The 17,501-nt window shown below is 33.4% G+C and overlaps 1 protein-coding gene across 1 annotated transcript in view; it reads left to right on the forward strand.

Annotated features, from left to right (window-relative positions):
• The window catches only part of LOC149798366 (uncharacterized), a 211,359-nt gene that overhangs the window by 154,052 nt on the left and 39,806 nt on the right, over positions 1-17,501 (forward strand). Inside the window, exons 19-22 of the mRNA XM_089960868.1 lie at positions 1,090-1,150; positions 2,056-2,134; positions 5,218-5,887; positions 16,138-16,290. Coding sequence (XP_089816994.1) covers positions 1,090-1,150; positions 2,056-2,134; positions 5,218-5,887; positions 16,138-16,290 — 963 coding nt within the window. The remainder of the gene's footprint in view (positions 1-1,089; positions 1,151-2,055; positions 2,135-5,217; positions 5,888-16,137; positions 16,291-17,501) is intronic.

A 17,501-nucleotide genomic window follows, 5' to 3' on the forward strand; every position in this document is an offset into this window, starting at 1 on the left:
AATTATAGTAATCAAATGGCGATGGGTTCAGCACCAGCCCGGGCTAGCGCAATTTGGCTGCCTAAGACCAATGCCCCTGGGAAAGGCACTTAGCTCCCTCTTCGTCATAATGAGCCACTAATGTGTTAAAAATGCCCTTAAAAACCATCCAACCAGCCAGTGTCCATTTTATGCAGGTAATGATTTTGTGTCTTTTATTCTCTTTCCACTCAGAAAGACATTTTTCCTAATTATTCGGTTGTGTTTGCATCCTTTCTAGTGATATTACAAATGCAAATCATTTTTCAAGTTGACTGTAAAAAGTTCTGTCTCTGTAGGTCCACTGTATTTTTTTGTGACAACACAGTGTGGCAGTAAAAACAAGTATACATGTACTTAGAGAAAATCACTAAGCATGGATGAGTGATTCCTGAGCAAGGCTGACAAGAGGGGGGGGCAACCGGGGATATATCCCCAGGGCCAATGCCCATAGGGGGGCCTGGGCCGAACAACACTTTTTAAGTTTATAAAAGACAAATTTTGTTTGAACAAGAACAAGGAGAGGCCCGGGTGTTTCTTACCCCAGAGCCCATAATCTCGCACTTCAGCCCTGCCCATAAGCATACCATCTTTAAAGACTTAACCCAGGAACATGGAGGTTTAGAAAAGCACTTTAACCAATGTCCTTAATAATTAAAAGAAAAATGATGCAAATTTTATATATTTTGCCTCATGGCTTGTTGCAGTTTCTGTCAGTGCACAATAGAAATTCTAGTATTCTGCTGACCTGTCTAAACGCACAGTCTGGCCTTTGCCGTGCATCGTTTCCCCACATGTGGGTCAGTCAAGTCTGTCACAAATCCAGTGCATCATAACTATGGGTTTTATTGTATAACATACACATTTTCAAATATTTATAACTTAAATGTCTCATTTACTATCATTGAATATTCACCATTAACTTAAGTGTCTTCTGTCAATCAACAGAAATCTTTTTTATGGAGAAAAATTGCAATTTAAAAAAATCTTACTATTCTAATTAGTTGTCAGAACATGATCCTCTTAAAACCCAAGAGGTCATTTAAAGAAAATGTTTTTCATGTTTTTCAGAGAGCAGAGGTCAGAGTAGGCAAGCCAAGAAGTCTGATCATCCAGAGGAGAAAATTATAGAGTGAGTTTTTGAGACCATGTTGGAGAGAGAGAGAGAGAGAGAGAGAGAGAGAGAATTTTACGTCACATCATCTTGGTGATACAATGACTATTGTTTCAGTTTATACATTTGTGGTGAATTACTTTGTTAAAAGATTTTATTAATCTTTAAATGATCCATTAGAAGATGGGTTTTTTATTCCACAAAGAGAGCTGTAACATTTTCATGGGCTGTTCATTGTTCGTTGTAAGGGGGGATTTACTTTAGTCTGTGTGTCAACACAGTCACAGTATCTTTAAATTATATCCACAGCAGTGCAAGTTTAGTTCCTTAGCACATTTCTAGTTCTGAGAATTTTACATTATTTACTTTATTGTGTTCAAAGTGTCACATGTACTAAACTTGAGAATTGCAAAGAAACAATGACAACAAAATCTTGCATGGAATACATGACTGTATGCCAGAAGTTTAAGTTTGCTTGTTTATGTTTGATTACTTGCCATAACTTTTATTCAAAGTAGATTTGGTTTCAGAAGAATTAGTATATCATGTTTGTGTAAAGTGTACTTCATTTGTCTGTATCAAACATGTACTTAGCAGCAAACAGCATAAAAACCATGTCTGCATTATAAGAAAGTAGATGGGTGACTGGTTGCTATTTACAGGTGTTCATTATAGATGAGTTAATGCAGTAGCAAATGAGATATGTTGTCCCCACAGTAAACCCATGGCATTCTATATGGGTTGATGCAGCTGTGTTGTCTCCACAATAAACTCGTACCTTTATATATGGCCAAAATGCAGAAACAGCTGAACTGTGTTGTCCCCGCAGAAGAATTGTGTCATTTTAAATTGGTAAATGTGGTAGCAGGTGAGCTGTTTCATCCATACACCATGTTTGACAAAGATCGTTTGTTTTGTTGTAGAGAGACAGAGGAGAATACTGAAGGAGAGGTGACTGCTACAAAAGATGATGCAGAGAGCCTAGTTAAAGAAAGCAAGCAGGTAAGTGTACAAATTGCTTTAAATAATGATATTGTATCAGTATGTATTTCATATGAAATTTATGAAATGGGTTGAATAAATTCTGTTGCTTCTGAGCCTCTGCAAACCAAAGATTGAAATTTTTAAATTAGTCTGATTAAATATCATGTGAAATGAACATAAAATATAATACAAAACATTGATTTTGTCTAATTAACAATAAAATGTGCAGCCATTTGTAACACAGTCAAGTGTGTTTTTAACACAGTCTAATGTTTATTTGTTTATACAGGTGTCTAGTGTTACTGTGTATTATGTTTTAATTACACATATTTACCATGTTTGACTTATTAACATTGTACTTCAAGATGGGTAGGGACATGGCATTGAAACATAAAAGATTGGTCTGATGGATGATAGGTTATAAAACAAACACGTGTATTGATCCAAGTTTTAGCTCACCTGGCCAAAGTTCAGTTCAGGTGAATGTATGGTATGTTCCTGCAGCTGTCATCCACCCATCAACACTTTAGCTTATGAACTTTATGGAGGATTCATTTTTAAAGAGATCAGACATGGTACATCTTTGGTAAGCTCATCCATTCTACAGAATAGACAAAGTCATATGTTTGTAATTGCAATTAACAAAGTTTCTGAAAATAAATATGGTTTAAAAGAAACTTGTTGTATAAGCTTATATGACATAGATTTTTGATGTTTTTCATTGTTATCAATATCTGTGTACGTTACCATCACTTACCTACATATCCAAACATTAAAAAAGAATTACTTTACATCTTTCTTGATAATTCTTGTACTAATGATAATTGTTCCCAAATATTTCAGTTAATAGAAAGATATCCTTGCCTTTTGAATCATTGTTTTTCCATCATCTATAACTGTTGGTATGTTTTAATTTACGAAATCTATCCCTTGTTTTGATAGCATTCAGTATATCACCTGTAATCCAGTTTGGTTGATTTTGTTGCTTGACTCTCTTGAAATTAATAGGAGCATGAGTGGAGTGTTCAGGAGGTCAGTAAATGCTGTCTCAGATATCTATATGAGGGATCCATCTCCCTCTTTAATGAATTTATGAATACAGTGACTTGTACTTCCACATGTGAATTTTAACCAGACTTTATATTTAGTTGCATTCCAGCAAACAAGTTGATACTCAGCACACTAACATTGAAAACACAAACAAATATCAATGGATTTTTAACCCGTTTTGTGGATATGTCTGAAGAATACCTTAAACGATTCTGCTTAAATAACTTGTATTGTTTTCTTTCCAAAAATAGTATACCTGGAAATGACCAAACTTAGCCTGAGGGTGTATCTTGATATGATTCCTGGAAAATGTTTTGGCCAGTAGAGCATCAATCCCTTTTAGAGACTTTTGTTTCATATTGACAATGATATTGGCAACAACGCTGACAACTTTTATTTAATATTTAAGGCTACTGGCCCAAATATAATTAAAATTATGAATGATGTAACACAAGAGTGCCTTAATACACATCACTGTGCGCAGTGCTAAATTACAGTATGATGCCCTTGTCAAGGAATAATCAGGTGGTAAACGAAAGAATTCAGGGAACGGTAACACATTGGTTAGCATGCTGGACTTCTTTGCAGGAGTACCAGGTTAAATTTCCCAGACCAGGTCTAGTTGGATGACAGATGGTATCCCTGAGCAAGATACTTTACTCTCATTGATGAAGAAAAAAAAATGCTACAAAGAAAAACACTTTAAAGTGGGCTAATTCTTCCAAACTAGAAATATTATCAAGTCTATCAGATTCAAACGAATTATATTTTTAGACAAGAGGAATGGTAGCTCAGCATAAGAATGCTTGACTTCTACATAGGAGTTATATGCCCAAATAAGGTTAAATCAGCTGCCATGTTGTGTCCTTGTTGGTATCTTACCAGTTCTTTTCAGTAACACAAGACTTGGTCTCACTTTTCATGATCAGCTTTCAGTATAACATATGTACTCACTTAAAAGATGAGTCCAACTGTAACTGCACAGGCCCAGATCTGCCATTGCATAATGCACTGGCAGATCTGGGTTTGTGTAGTTTGTTATGAGTAATCAGTAGAACAAACAGCATAGACCCTGATCTGCAGGTGCATAATGCATTGGCAGATCAGATCTTTGTTGTTTACAGTCTAACTCAACTTATAAGTGAGTACATACAATACTTTCAATGCTTTAGCATTAAAATTAGTTAACATTTTTTATCTCAAACAACAATAGCACCAAAATTGTTCTACCTTGAATAGCTTGCTGTTTAGTGCATTTTTAAAAATAGACTGATTGGAGCAGACAACTTTAGCAAGCTGAACCAATATTTTGCAATCTACATTTACAATGCTGCAATGTATTTATTTAAATAATTTATTTTATTTCAGTAAGACCAAATACAGCCTTACCTTGTTATAATGCCACTCATTATAACATGATTTTGGACATAATGTAGTATTGATGTGGACCCCATGACCAAATTAAATAATTTTACTGAAACTGGTATATCAAATATAGAAAAATATTGACTCAAAGCAAACAACATTAAGATTATTATTAAGTGTTTATTTCCATCTTTAAACATTATTATTTGACAAAATCAAATGTGCAAATTCCATGAAGTGATAAAAATACATTCAATTTACATAAACTGAAAGTTGTACTACATATTTGACTTGTGTTTTGCTTATTTCCCAGCCACCCAAATATTCATACACACAGCCATTCAAACTTTGTGACTACTGTTGCTATACCGCAGAATGGTACATAACACAGTCTGCAGTTATGGACTTGAGTTACTGCTTTTTTAATCTGTGTTTGAGTGGTGGTGTTTATTTCCACACACAAATGCACAGACACACACACACACACACGATGGACTCAAACTACTGTTCAACTGTTTTATGATATCATACCCACTTGGGCCTCTTATTATTAACGTCCTGCCTGAACACAATCTGATATATATTATTGATTAAAAACATGGCCAGGATGAAAAAAAGATGAAACAGAAAGGTTTTCCTCAGATTGCAAAACTTCCATTAGGCTTTAATTATGTTCCATATTTCAGGAGGAACTACCTGTGTCACAGGAACTACCAGTGTCACAGGAACTACCTGTGTCACAGGAACAGGCTCTTGAGGAAGCAAAGACAGAACCAGCACTGCGCACACCAGTCCATATTATCAGTGAGCAGGTCAAAGACGAAGCCTACATAGAAGTCACAGCTATAGCAGCTGTCGGACGACCTCCAACCCCTCCCAGTGAAAGGTTACAACCTTTACAAACTTTATCAAAGTCTGAGGAATGGCATTTCATGCCTGATGTGGAAAGTCAGAAAGTTGAAACTGAAAAGCACATGAAAGATGCACATGATTCTAAAGATGAAAAAACTGCTAAAGTTGCATCATGTTTGAAAGAACCTCGTTGGGCAAAATCAATAATTCGTCCAGATGCCTATTTTCAATCAGAGATGACTGGTGAAGGGAAAACATCAATAGTGGGTAGATCAGCGGGCAGAATGCCTGGGGGAGTGCAGAGTCATTCAGGACAAGTGTTGCGAATGACTAGAAGACAGAATGAAATCTTCAAAAAAGCACCCCCTGTACGCACTCCCCCATCTATCCCTAGCCCACATAACTTATTTGGTGGTAGGTCCCCACGCCAGAGCCAGGCTTATAGCTCAGAGCTAGAACATCATGCTAGAAAAGTGAAAAGCCCAAGACATTTCATGGAGCATGGTAGGATATTTTTTTTAGTAATTTGAGTGATCTTGATCAGGAAAGACAAATGAACTTTATCTTAATTCTGTGGATTCATTTTTATTTGTGGGCTACGAGTTCTTTATTGTTGCCACAAAGCATGAATTTTGAAGTCCAACAAATAATGATGTATGTTTGATGACAGTAGAGTCCTCTTCCCCAGTCCACAAATTTAAATACCCCCAAAAATATACATTTTTGCAAAACCATTAAAATTCATACCTGCAAAATTAAATGAATTCACACCATATGTGAAATTTGGGTTGTCTCCCTTTTATTGCAGGATCATTGACTTTTTTTAATTTAAAGATGTTTTAAATATCATTTCATTATTTACATCAAGTTCTATTTTCTTAAGGCCTATATGTGCACAAGAAAGGTTTTTAAGGAAAGTCATACTGAACTACCCAGGGATCTGTAAATTTTTACAAAAAAAAGATATGAAAAAAATTAAGTCTGGTACAGTTAAATGTCTCTACTATTGTCAAATGTCATGCTTGGTTTCGTAATACTTGTGTTTACAATTTAAAATGCAAGTAGCTGCTCATAAAATATATTTATGTGCTTTCATAAAACATACGAATATATCTATATATAACGTGTTCATTCATAGTGTTTAGCAAGAAGCCATTTTAAGCAAAATGTATGTATAAAAAAAAGAGGAAATAATGTCTTCTATTTTATATCTGAAGCTAAGCCAAAAAAGAAAAAAGGTAATAATTCAGTGGTATATGTGATAAATGGATAGGTGGATGCAACTGGATTTGTATGTGTTAATGGATTACAGCACTCTTTTACAATGGGAAGTTTGGTAATTCCATGACATTCATTGAAACTTGCAGGTACCTTTCTATAAAGGACATATAAACATAAAGAAGTGAATTTATGTATTAATACATACAACTTCTGTAATAATGACATCTGTCCATGATGGTCAAATAGAATCCATCATATGCATTAGCGTGGGAAATCTTGCACAAGGGTCAGATAGATCATATGCATTCTTGTGGGAAATCTCACACAAGGGTCAGAATCCATCATACATATTCTTGTGGGAAATCTCAAACAAGGGTCAGAATCCATCATACATATTCTTGTGGGAAATCTCACACAAAGGTCAGAATCCATCATGCTCATTCTTGTGGGAAATCTCAGACAAGGGTCAGAATCCATCATACTTATTCTTGTGGTGAAATCTTACACAAGGGTCAGAATCCAGCATACTGATATGCATTGATTTAGGAGATCTCACATGAGTCAAAATTCATGTGTAGGAATAAGACTTTGCAGAATTTCTGACCACAAGTCCTAATTTTGGGTGTAGTATTTGCATCGTCATTATCCCATTCCAATGCATTTGATGGGTTATAAACAAGCTCTGATTCTGAGGGTATGATTTGTGTATTCCATATCCCATACCAATGTGTATGATGGAATATTTTTCTCACAATTTCAACTGGTTAAGAGTGAGTTTGAAAACAAGATTTGTAATAGTGTACATGGATGTACCCACACAGCATTTTCTGAAAGTTTTATGTCAAGAGAAAGAGCATTAATATTTGTGTTTACAACACCAAATTTTTTATTATAAACAATGATTACTAATACACTGGACAACAAATTTTTACAAAAGTCATGTTACTGAAATAAAATTAGTCAATTCTTATCAATTTTTATGTGCTGAACACGAATATGACAGTCAAATTGCAAAATTGGCTCTAGTTTTTTTGTAATCTGCAAGAAATTAATGTTTACATAACGAAATGCATTCCAATAGTAAAAGGTCAACTGTAATAGCCTAGCTATAAAAAATCAAGTCATTGACTACATCTTAGATTTCTTCGCCTGTCTCTTGTACAGCTGTTCGGGAGCATCTCTGAGGAGTGTCCAGCAGTAGTCAGCCAGCATTGTAGTGGACCATTTTCCCTGGTATCTTTGTTCCATTGTTGTGATATCTTGATGAAAACGTTCGCCGTGTTCATCACTAACAATACCACAGTTGCTAGGAAAGAAATCCAAATGGGAATGAAGGAAGTGAATCTTTAGAGACATATTGCAGCCAAGTTTCTTATACTTCATCAACATGTCTTCTACTAGTTCCTTATAGTTTTCTGCCCTAACATTTCCGAGGAAGTTTGTAGAAACTAGGCGAAAAGCATTCCATGCTTGTTTCGCGTCACCTTCCAGCAAGTTGTTGAACCGGTCATCTTTGAAAAGCTCTCGAATCTGAGGACCCACAAAAACTCCCTCTTTAATCTTTGCTTCGCTGAGTCGAGGGAATTTTTCATGCAGGTATCGGAATGCTGGCAAAGTCCGGTCAATGGCTTTCACGAAGTTCTTCATCAAACCTAGTTTGATGTGAAGGGGTGGTAGCAAGATTTTCTGAGCCTCAACCAGAGCTGGGTGTTGGATATTCTTCTCTCCAATGGCTACATTCTGCCTGTGAGTCCATTCCTTCCTCATGTAGTGCATTTCCCTTGCTCGGCTATCCCACTCGCATAAGAAACACATGTATTTTGTATATCCTTGCTGCAGTCCCATTAAAAGGGCAACTACCTTCAAATCACCACAGAGGTGCCAGCTGTACTTGTTATACTCAATGGAATTCAGTAGCTGCCTTAAGTTATCGTATGTCTCTTTCATGTGGACAGCATACGCTACTGGAATAGATGGAAGAATGTTTCCATTGTGCAAAAGCACAGCCTTGAGACTCAGTTTCGAAGAGTCCACAAATAGTCTCCATTCTTGTGGGTCATGAGTGATTTTTAAAGCATTCATGAGGCCCTCAATATCGGAACAGAATATCAGATTACTTTCCTTTCTGAAGAAAGGCTCCAATTGCTGGTGGCGCTTTCGATATGCAGTAATTGTGACATCTTCTTCTAGAAGATTCCATTGTTGGAGTCTTGATCCTAGCAATTCTGCCTTGTTCTTTGATAAGTCCAAATCACGAATCAGGTCATTTAGTTCTTCCTGTGTTATTCTGTGTGGGGTTGATGATGCACCACAGTGAAAATCTGGATCACTGCATGCTGATGGACCAGGAGAAGAACAGGTCGACTCACCTTTGTCTTCGTCAGATGAATCAAGAGAATATTCTGCTGGAGGTTCTGGAATAGGAAGTCCCTCACCATGTGGAACTGGTCTCAATGCAGACGGAATGTTTGGGTAGACTATTCTCGACTTCTTTCGCTTCGTTATTCCGCCGGAAAGAGGAGGAACCAAGCAGAAGTAACAGTCATTTAGGTGGTTGCTTGGCTCTCTCCACACCATTGGGACTGCAAACGGCATTGATGACCTTTTGCAATTCAACCACTGTGAAAGCTGTGTTGTACATGTAGCACAGCATATATGCGGAGCCCAAGGCTTGTCTTGGTCACCAACCTTGCATCCGAAGTAAAGATGATATGCCTTCTTCACTTGAGAATTGATACTTTTCTTCTGGTTGGCAAATGTCACTTCCCCACAAATATAGCAAAAATTGTCCGCGGTATTAACACACTTTCGAGGCATTACTGTTCTTTATTGTACGTAAATGGATAAAATAATAAGTTTTATGTAACAGTAGCTTGAACTGTCTCGCACAACGTCTAAAATATTTTAAATGCTGAACCTATCTGATTGGGCTTTATATAGTACACTGCTTACGTCAGCTTCAGCAGCCGCCTGGCATTAGTATAATAGGCCTACACATGTATAGTACACTGCTGACGTCAACTTACTTCAGCAGCCGCATGGCATTAGTATTGCATTGCATCAGAAAATGATGCAATCAACTGTGGATGATGTGAGCATGATGGTATTATGCAATGTTACATCATTATTCCGGATGTTGCTGCAGTCCTACTGGAGAAATTTACACAGTGAAACATAGAAAATGAGGTATATGAATATCTTCAAAACGAGAGCCAATACAAATTTTTCACGGTTATATTCGTGTTCGGCACACCAAAATACTACAGATTAGGGCCTTTTCAAGTCAGTAATGATTTCACTGTTGACCAGTGTAATCAGAAGCTCAGAATTTGTTAAAAAAATTTCTCAATAGTTAACATGTTATAAGAATCGAAGACATTCACAACTTCATAAGAATAATGATGTCGTCTGCATTACTACTGAATGCATTCATGTGGGATATACATATTCTGCATGGTTTTCTTATATAGGCGGCCTATTGTATGCATACAGAAATGAGAGAAATATTTTCTAAATCCCTTGGGTGTCCTTTGTAGACATGTTTAAGTCTGATTTTATAAATATTTAGCAAGATATTTTAGGTGAAAGCTGAACAGACTTTCTTAGGCAAGGGTATTGATCAAGAAAATCCTCCCTTGTTTCTTGTACTATTTTGTAGAATATCAATTTGATCAGTTCTGCTTTCAGAGTAAAACTGTAGAGGTCTTAAAAAGGTATGAATTTTGTCTGTTTCAGAATGCCCATTTTAGAATGGTCTAAAAATAGACAAGAGTGGACATTTTGTCTACTGTATCATTATGCAGCTGCAGATTAGGGTCTATGTTGTTTGTTGGTTGCTGATTACTCCTAACAAACTGCTCAGAACCAGATCTGTTGGCACAATATGTAATAACTAAACAATATGTGATCAATAAATAAATATGTAATAACTAAATAATATGTGATCAATAAATAAATATGTAATAACTAAATATCATGTGATCAATAAATAAATATTTAATAACTAAACAATATGTGATCAATAAATAAATATGTAATAACTAAATAATATGTGATCAATAAATAAATATGTAATAACTAACTATGTGATCAATAAATAAATATGTAATAACTAAATAATATGTGATCAATAAATAAATATGTAATAACTAAATATCATGTGATCAATAAATAAATATGTAATAACTAAATAAAATGTGATCAATAAATAAATATGTAATAACTAAATAAAATGTGATCAATAAATAAATATGTAATAACTAAATAAAATGTGATCAATAAATAAGTATGTAATAACTAAATAATATGTGATCAATAAATAAATATATAATAACTAAATAATATGTGATATAATATGTATTGTAAGTATGAAGATTCTGAAGGTTAGGAATTAGACAGTATGATGAATTTTTAAAAAAATGTATAAACCTTGATCTTACAATAGTATTGATGATATAGTTCATGGACATGGTTAATGTAGATTTCTTCTTTGTATACACAGTTCGTGAGAAAATGTTCACCTCCAGTTTCTGGATGGAGCAAAGTAGAGTGTTTTATAATATTTGTTTTTGCTTGCTTTGGATTTAATTTGTTTGGACGTATACTTAACCATTTTGTTATGGTGTTCCTGCTGAATGTAGCGCTAGTAGTTTGGGGTTTATTGATTTCGTTTTAGACATAATTTTTGAGTGAGTATTTATATGTCCCAGTCGTGTTATTGAGTATCATATTATGTTACCCATGTCAATATAGACAGTGTGTACATCCATCCATCCCAATGTTTGTTTCCTCTCAAAAACTTTGGAAGGACCTAATAAATTAAAACTGAACTTAATATCAAAAACAGATCTCTGTAAAGTTATAGTTTTTCACCTGGTTCTGTCAGAATTTGATTTATGGCCTCAGATTGATTCAGGTGTAGACATTTGCATCATGAATTTAAATTTTGCTTAATGCATTTAGAAATACTATAGCCATTGAAATTAAATTCGGTATGGACTTAAAATGAAGTTGATCTAGAACAGCTGTTGTTTATACATTTTGGTAATATAATTGTTTTAGTATTATAGTCTGAATTGGACTTGGATGTTTGTACTTACATTTGAAACTAATCTTGCTTCAGTTACACCTTATTAGTGGGGGCATCAGAGTTTTTTGGACACATTCATTGTTTGCACTTAAATTTGATCATTTATCATTTGACTGGACCTCATACATAAATCTGAAGACAATGATGACAAATATTTGCTTACAAATTAGATCCAGTTGCACAGTCCAGATTTGCCATTGCATAATACACCAACAGATCTGGGTCTTTGTAGTTTTGTTTTGACTAATTTTAGCAGAACAAATTGCATTAACCCTGATCTGCCAACACATTATGAGATAACAAGTCAGGTCTTTGTTGTTTGCACACAGGTCCAGAAATTATACTGTATATTCAAGATGGGTTGGAATATTTGTTTTCTGAAGTGATATTTTGCTTCAGTATGTTACAAATTGTCAAATTTATTTTTCATTTGATATAAAATACAAAACACAAAGCACAAGCCATAATTATTGCATCTATTGGATACAATAAGACCAGTATCATTCAGACAAGAGAGTAATGGCAGTGTTGGGGTGGATAGAGATGTTTCAAGAATATCATTTGTGCAGAAAATTAAATAGTGTACGAGGAACAAATTTCATTTACAGAGATTTGGATAATATCCAGATTTGTTTTCTGGATACCGATCCAGATGGTTCACCTTTCTGTTCATAAGTTCAGTAAATAAATGGAAAATTTACCCTACTTTTTTAGATGCTCGTAAAAGACCACATAAGTATGGTAAGACAGCTATAGAAAGATGTTTATTTTAACATCTGAATTTAATATTTATGATGCTTGATTTTTGTTAAGTTTTTAAAATGTGCATGGTTGTATATGAATTGAACATCATTTCTGTAATATAATTAATCATGATCTTCAATAATTCTTTTATTTGAAAACATTTAAACATTTATCCATCTTGTTAAATTTAAAAATTGTACATGGTCGTTGCATATAAACAAATAGGTTAATCCAGTAACCCTATGATAAATGATCCATATTACAGTACTCCCTCACTATAAGGCCCTTCATTTTAGCACAATTTCATTTATAAGACATGTAAGGTTATGGACTCCATTTCATTGAGTGGTAATACAATTATATGTATCATGTACTTCATTATAAGGCAGGTTCATTATAAGGAGGTATATTCTTTTGTTCCCAGGGACACCTTTATAATGAGGGTGTACTTATGTACTTCATTGTAAGGCAGTCTTAAGATACAGTTGTTTATCCCATGGCTCCTGTGGATAGCTTTATAATGAGAGAGTACTGTATCATGTACTTCATGATGAGATAGTCTTACCACATGACTCGGTTGAAGCTTCACATAACTCACTTTGGAGTTGATATGTGTGTCCATCAATCCATCCACACAACAGATTTAGGGAAAAATTATAAGATTTTAGATTTTGTTGAGTGTTCAAGTTGTGTTAAAATTTATTTGATTATGCTCAGTGTCAAATATTTTGAAATTAATTTAAGTAATTTTTTTAAAATTTAGATCTTACTCAGTGCTCAATCTTGGTTTAGATTAAGCGTAGCATTCATGTTTTATATGTAAAGTTCAATGTTAAAGTTTTTATATCCTTGACAGTGTTTATGTGTTGTTTAGATCCTGCTCAGTGTTCATGTTTTGTAGATTAGGCTCAGTGTTAAAATATTGTTAGATCAAGCTCAGTGTTCAAGTTTTGTAGATTAGGCTCAGTGTTAAAATATTGTTAGATCAAGCTCAGTGTTCAAGTTTTGTAGATTAGGCTCAGTGTTAAAATATTGTTAGATCAAAGCTCAGTGTTCAAGTTTTGTAGATTAGGTTCAGTGTTAAAAGATTGTTAGATCAAGCTCAGTTTGAAGTTGTTTTTTTTTTAGATCAAACTCAGTTTGAAGTTTTATATCAATCTCAGTGTTAAAGTTTGTAGAGATGAAGCTCACTGTTCAGGTTTTAGATTAAGCCCAGTGTTCAAGTTTTTCAGATTCAGATTATTGTAAAAATATTTTAGAACAGCTGAGTGTTAATTTTTTTAGATCAAGTCTAATGTTAAAGCGTTTGTAGATAAGGTTAATTAGTTGTTGAAGATTTTTGATTAAGCTCACTGTTATAATATTTGTAATTAAGCTTAGTGTTAAAATATTTTATATTAAGCTCACTGTTGGAATATGTTGGATTAACTCACTGTTAAAATATTTTAGATTTAGCTCGCTGTTAAAATAGTTTAGATTAAGTTTACTGTTAAAATATTTTAGATTAAGCTCAATGTTAGAATATGTTGGATTAAGTTCACTGTTATAATATTTTAGAGTAAACTCACTGTTGGAATATGTTGGATTAAGCTCACTGTTAAAATATTTTAGATTTAGCTCACTGTTAGAATATGTCAGATTAAGCTCACTGTTAAAATATTTTAGATTAAGCTCTTTGTTAGAATATGTTTGATGAAGCTCACTGTTGTTATTTTGATTAAGCTCACTGTTAAAATATTTTAGATTTAGCTCTTTGTTAAATATTTTAGATTAAGCTCACTTTTAGAATATGTTGGATTAAGCTCACTGTTCAAATATTTTACTGTTAAAATAGTTTAGATTAAGCTCATGCTAAAATTTTAGATTAATCTCACTGTTAAAATACATTGGATTAAGCTCACTGTTAAAAATGTGTTGGATTAAGCTCACTGTTAAAATATGTTGCATTAAGGTCACTTTTAAAATATTTTAGATTAAGCTCAATGTTAAAATATTTTCAATTAAGCTCACTGTTAAAATAGTTTAGATTAAGCTTACTGTTAAAATATCTTTGATTAAGCTCAGTTAAAATATTTTAGAATAAGCTCACTGTTAAAATATTTCAGATTAAGGTCACTGTTAAAATATTTTACTGTTAAAATATTTTAGATTAAGCTCAATGTTAAAATATTTTTTTATTAAACTCACTGTTAGAATATTTTAGATTAAGCTCACTGTTAAAATATGTTGGATTAAACTCACTATGAAAATATTTTAGATTAAGCTCCCTGTTAAAATATTTTAGATTAAGCTCCCTGTTAAAATATTTTGGATTAAGCTCACTGTTAAAATATTTTGATAAGTTTACTGGTAGAATATTTTAGATTAACCTCACTGGTAGAATATGTTGGATTAAGCTCACTGTTAAAATATTTTAGATTAAGATCACAGTTAAAATATGTTGGATTAAGGTCATTGTTAAAATATGTTGGATTAAGCTCACTGTTAAAATATTTTAGATTAAGCTCACTGTTAAAATATTTTAGATTAAGATCACTTTTAAAATATTTTGGATCAGGCTCACTAATATTTTACATTAATCTCAATGTTGAAAATATTTTACATTACAATTTAGTTCTTAGAATATGTAATTTGTTTCAAAACCTGTGTAACATTTGTTGTTTGAGATAACAGCTGCATGCAGTAATGATTGTTTTAATTTGATTCAGTACTTTGGCATTAACATTTTTTTGAATTCCTCTTCTTATGTATATTAACATGTTTTGTTTTGTTTTAATCTTCATATAAATTTCATGAATACCATTATGGTAAAACCAGAATATGCCCTTTATTGCAGAAGAGACAAATTACAGAGAAACATGTTCTATCAGACATTTCCATAGAAAGATGTCCACTGATAAAGGATAACTGCAATGAAGGCTCTTTCCTTAATTTCTATAACATATTTCTGCTCAATATAAAGACAATATTTTGAGGTTTCTTAAATATTCTATATTACATATCCATTAAATATTGTACGATTGATCTGGTATTCCCTACATGTGTTCAGTCTGTACTTCAGCATCAATCACAATGATTGGAATTTTATTTATATGTATTTGCTGATTTCTGGATGCCAGTGTTTTGTACAATCACCAAATCAGACTTTGATAAATCCCACTTTGCTTTGCATTTCATTTACATTTGTATTGCTGGAAATACATGTATTTGGAAACTGTTAAATAGAGGGTATACAGTTCATTTCTTGTTTTGTGTTAGTGGAAAGGATTTGTTTTATTATGGTGTTAGAATATGGTCTCAGTCTGATGCCTTTGGGTGTATCCCAACACTATAATAGACTTGTTCTTTTTGCTGACTCAGAACAAATTATATATGTAGTTTTGTATATTTATATACATGTTTCAGTATATTCTATCTGTCATTAATTTTTATTTCCAGATGTTAATGTTTCAAAATACTCATGTATTTATAATTTTAAAAACTTCTTGATTGAAATGTGTATGTGAATTAGATAGTAATAACTGTTTAAAAATTGTTTCTCTTCATTTTTATAGCTAAATAGTAGTACTTAGATTCTTTTGCTGAATTTGTTGGAACAATTTCTTCCTTTTCATATTTTCATTTAATTGAGTCATAAAAAATATGTACTCTTTCTTTCCATTCCATTGATTAATATGCCATTTCCCCATTTGATGAACAGTAACAGAGTTGAGAAAGGATGGATGTAAGTCAGCACCCCCTGGTAGTCTAGCCAATCAAGAGGAGTTAACAGCATCACTAAATGTGTTTAAAATCCATGCTCCTGAACGTGTTCATACAGCCCCTGCATCAGCAGCAGGTCTTGATGACAATGGTAACTATTAACAACAGAATTACCCATGTGACATTTATAACTGAATGGACAGTGATTGATGTTAGTTCTCATCACTATGTGGGGACTATAAAATGTCTATATTTGAATCCATCTAAGCATCTGTGCAGCAGAGCTCTTCAACTCTTAAGTTAATAGAATGGTATTTTTTTAGGTGTATTGTCTGTCACATGTGCATATTACTCTTCATTTATCACAGTGCCACTACAGCATGTCCTTGTAAAAAATTATAACTCAGAAACCATTCAACCGATCCTGATGCAATTTGATGTATATATACATTGTCACTTAGTTCTAGATATCTCTTTTGTTGGTTTTGTCTCAACAGATTCAATTTGAATTGAGTTTAATCCTTGAAAATTAACTTTATATTTTCATATCTGATGTTGCTTTTAATCAGCACTGTTCTGCAACAATTGCATAGAATTAGATGCTGTTTATTGCTGTTAAATTTACAGTCTTGATGGAGCTTTTTCCCATTTTCCGTTAGTATTACATCTGCCTGACGGTATAATTTAGGAACCATTTAATTTATTCTGATGCTATTTGGTGTGTATATTGACTCGCCAGATTTTCCTTTTATGGGTTATGTCACCACTATATTTTGAACCAAGTTATTGGTCTTGAAAATTATCTTTATATCTTGCAATGGGATGTTGCATTGTAGCCATATGTCTCTAGAAGCTTTGAGTAGATTTTAATGCAGTTCAGTATAAACATTATAGCTGGCATTTGCCTTATATGATTTTGGTGTCTGCAAGAATACTTCTCTAAAACAATTTGAATTTCAGTTTGGTATATGGTTTCAGATTAATGAAATCTTTAGTGAGCTTGATTTCCATAATTTGAAATCATTTACAGGACTTAATGGCCCCTTTGATTTCCATAATTTGACATCATTTACAGAACTTATGGCCCCTTTGATTTCCATAATTTGACATCATTTACAGAACTTATGGCCCCTTTGATTTCCATACTTTGACATCATTTACAGAACTTATGGCCCCTTTGATTTCCATACTTTGACATCATTTACAGAACTTATGGCCCCTTTGATTTCCATAATTTGACATCATTTACAGAACTTATGGCCCCTTTGATTTCCATACTTTGACATCATTTACAGAACTTATGACCCCTTTGATTTCCATAATTTGACATCATTTACAGAACTTATGGCCCCTTTGATTTCC

This window comes from Sinohyriopsis cumingii, chromosome 6 (assembly GCF_028554795.1).
Source record: "Sinohyriopsis cumingii isolate HCF-2022 chromosome 6, ASM2855479v2, whole genome shotgun sequence".
In the NCBI taxonomy this organism is placed as follows: Eukaryota; Metazoa; Mollusca; class Bivalvia; order Unionida; family Unionidae; genus Sinohyriopsis; species Sinohyriopsis cumingii.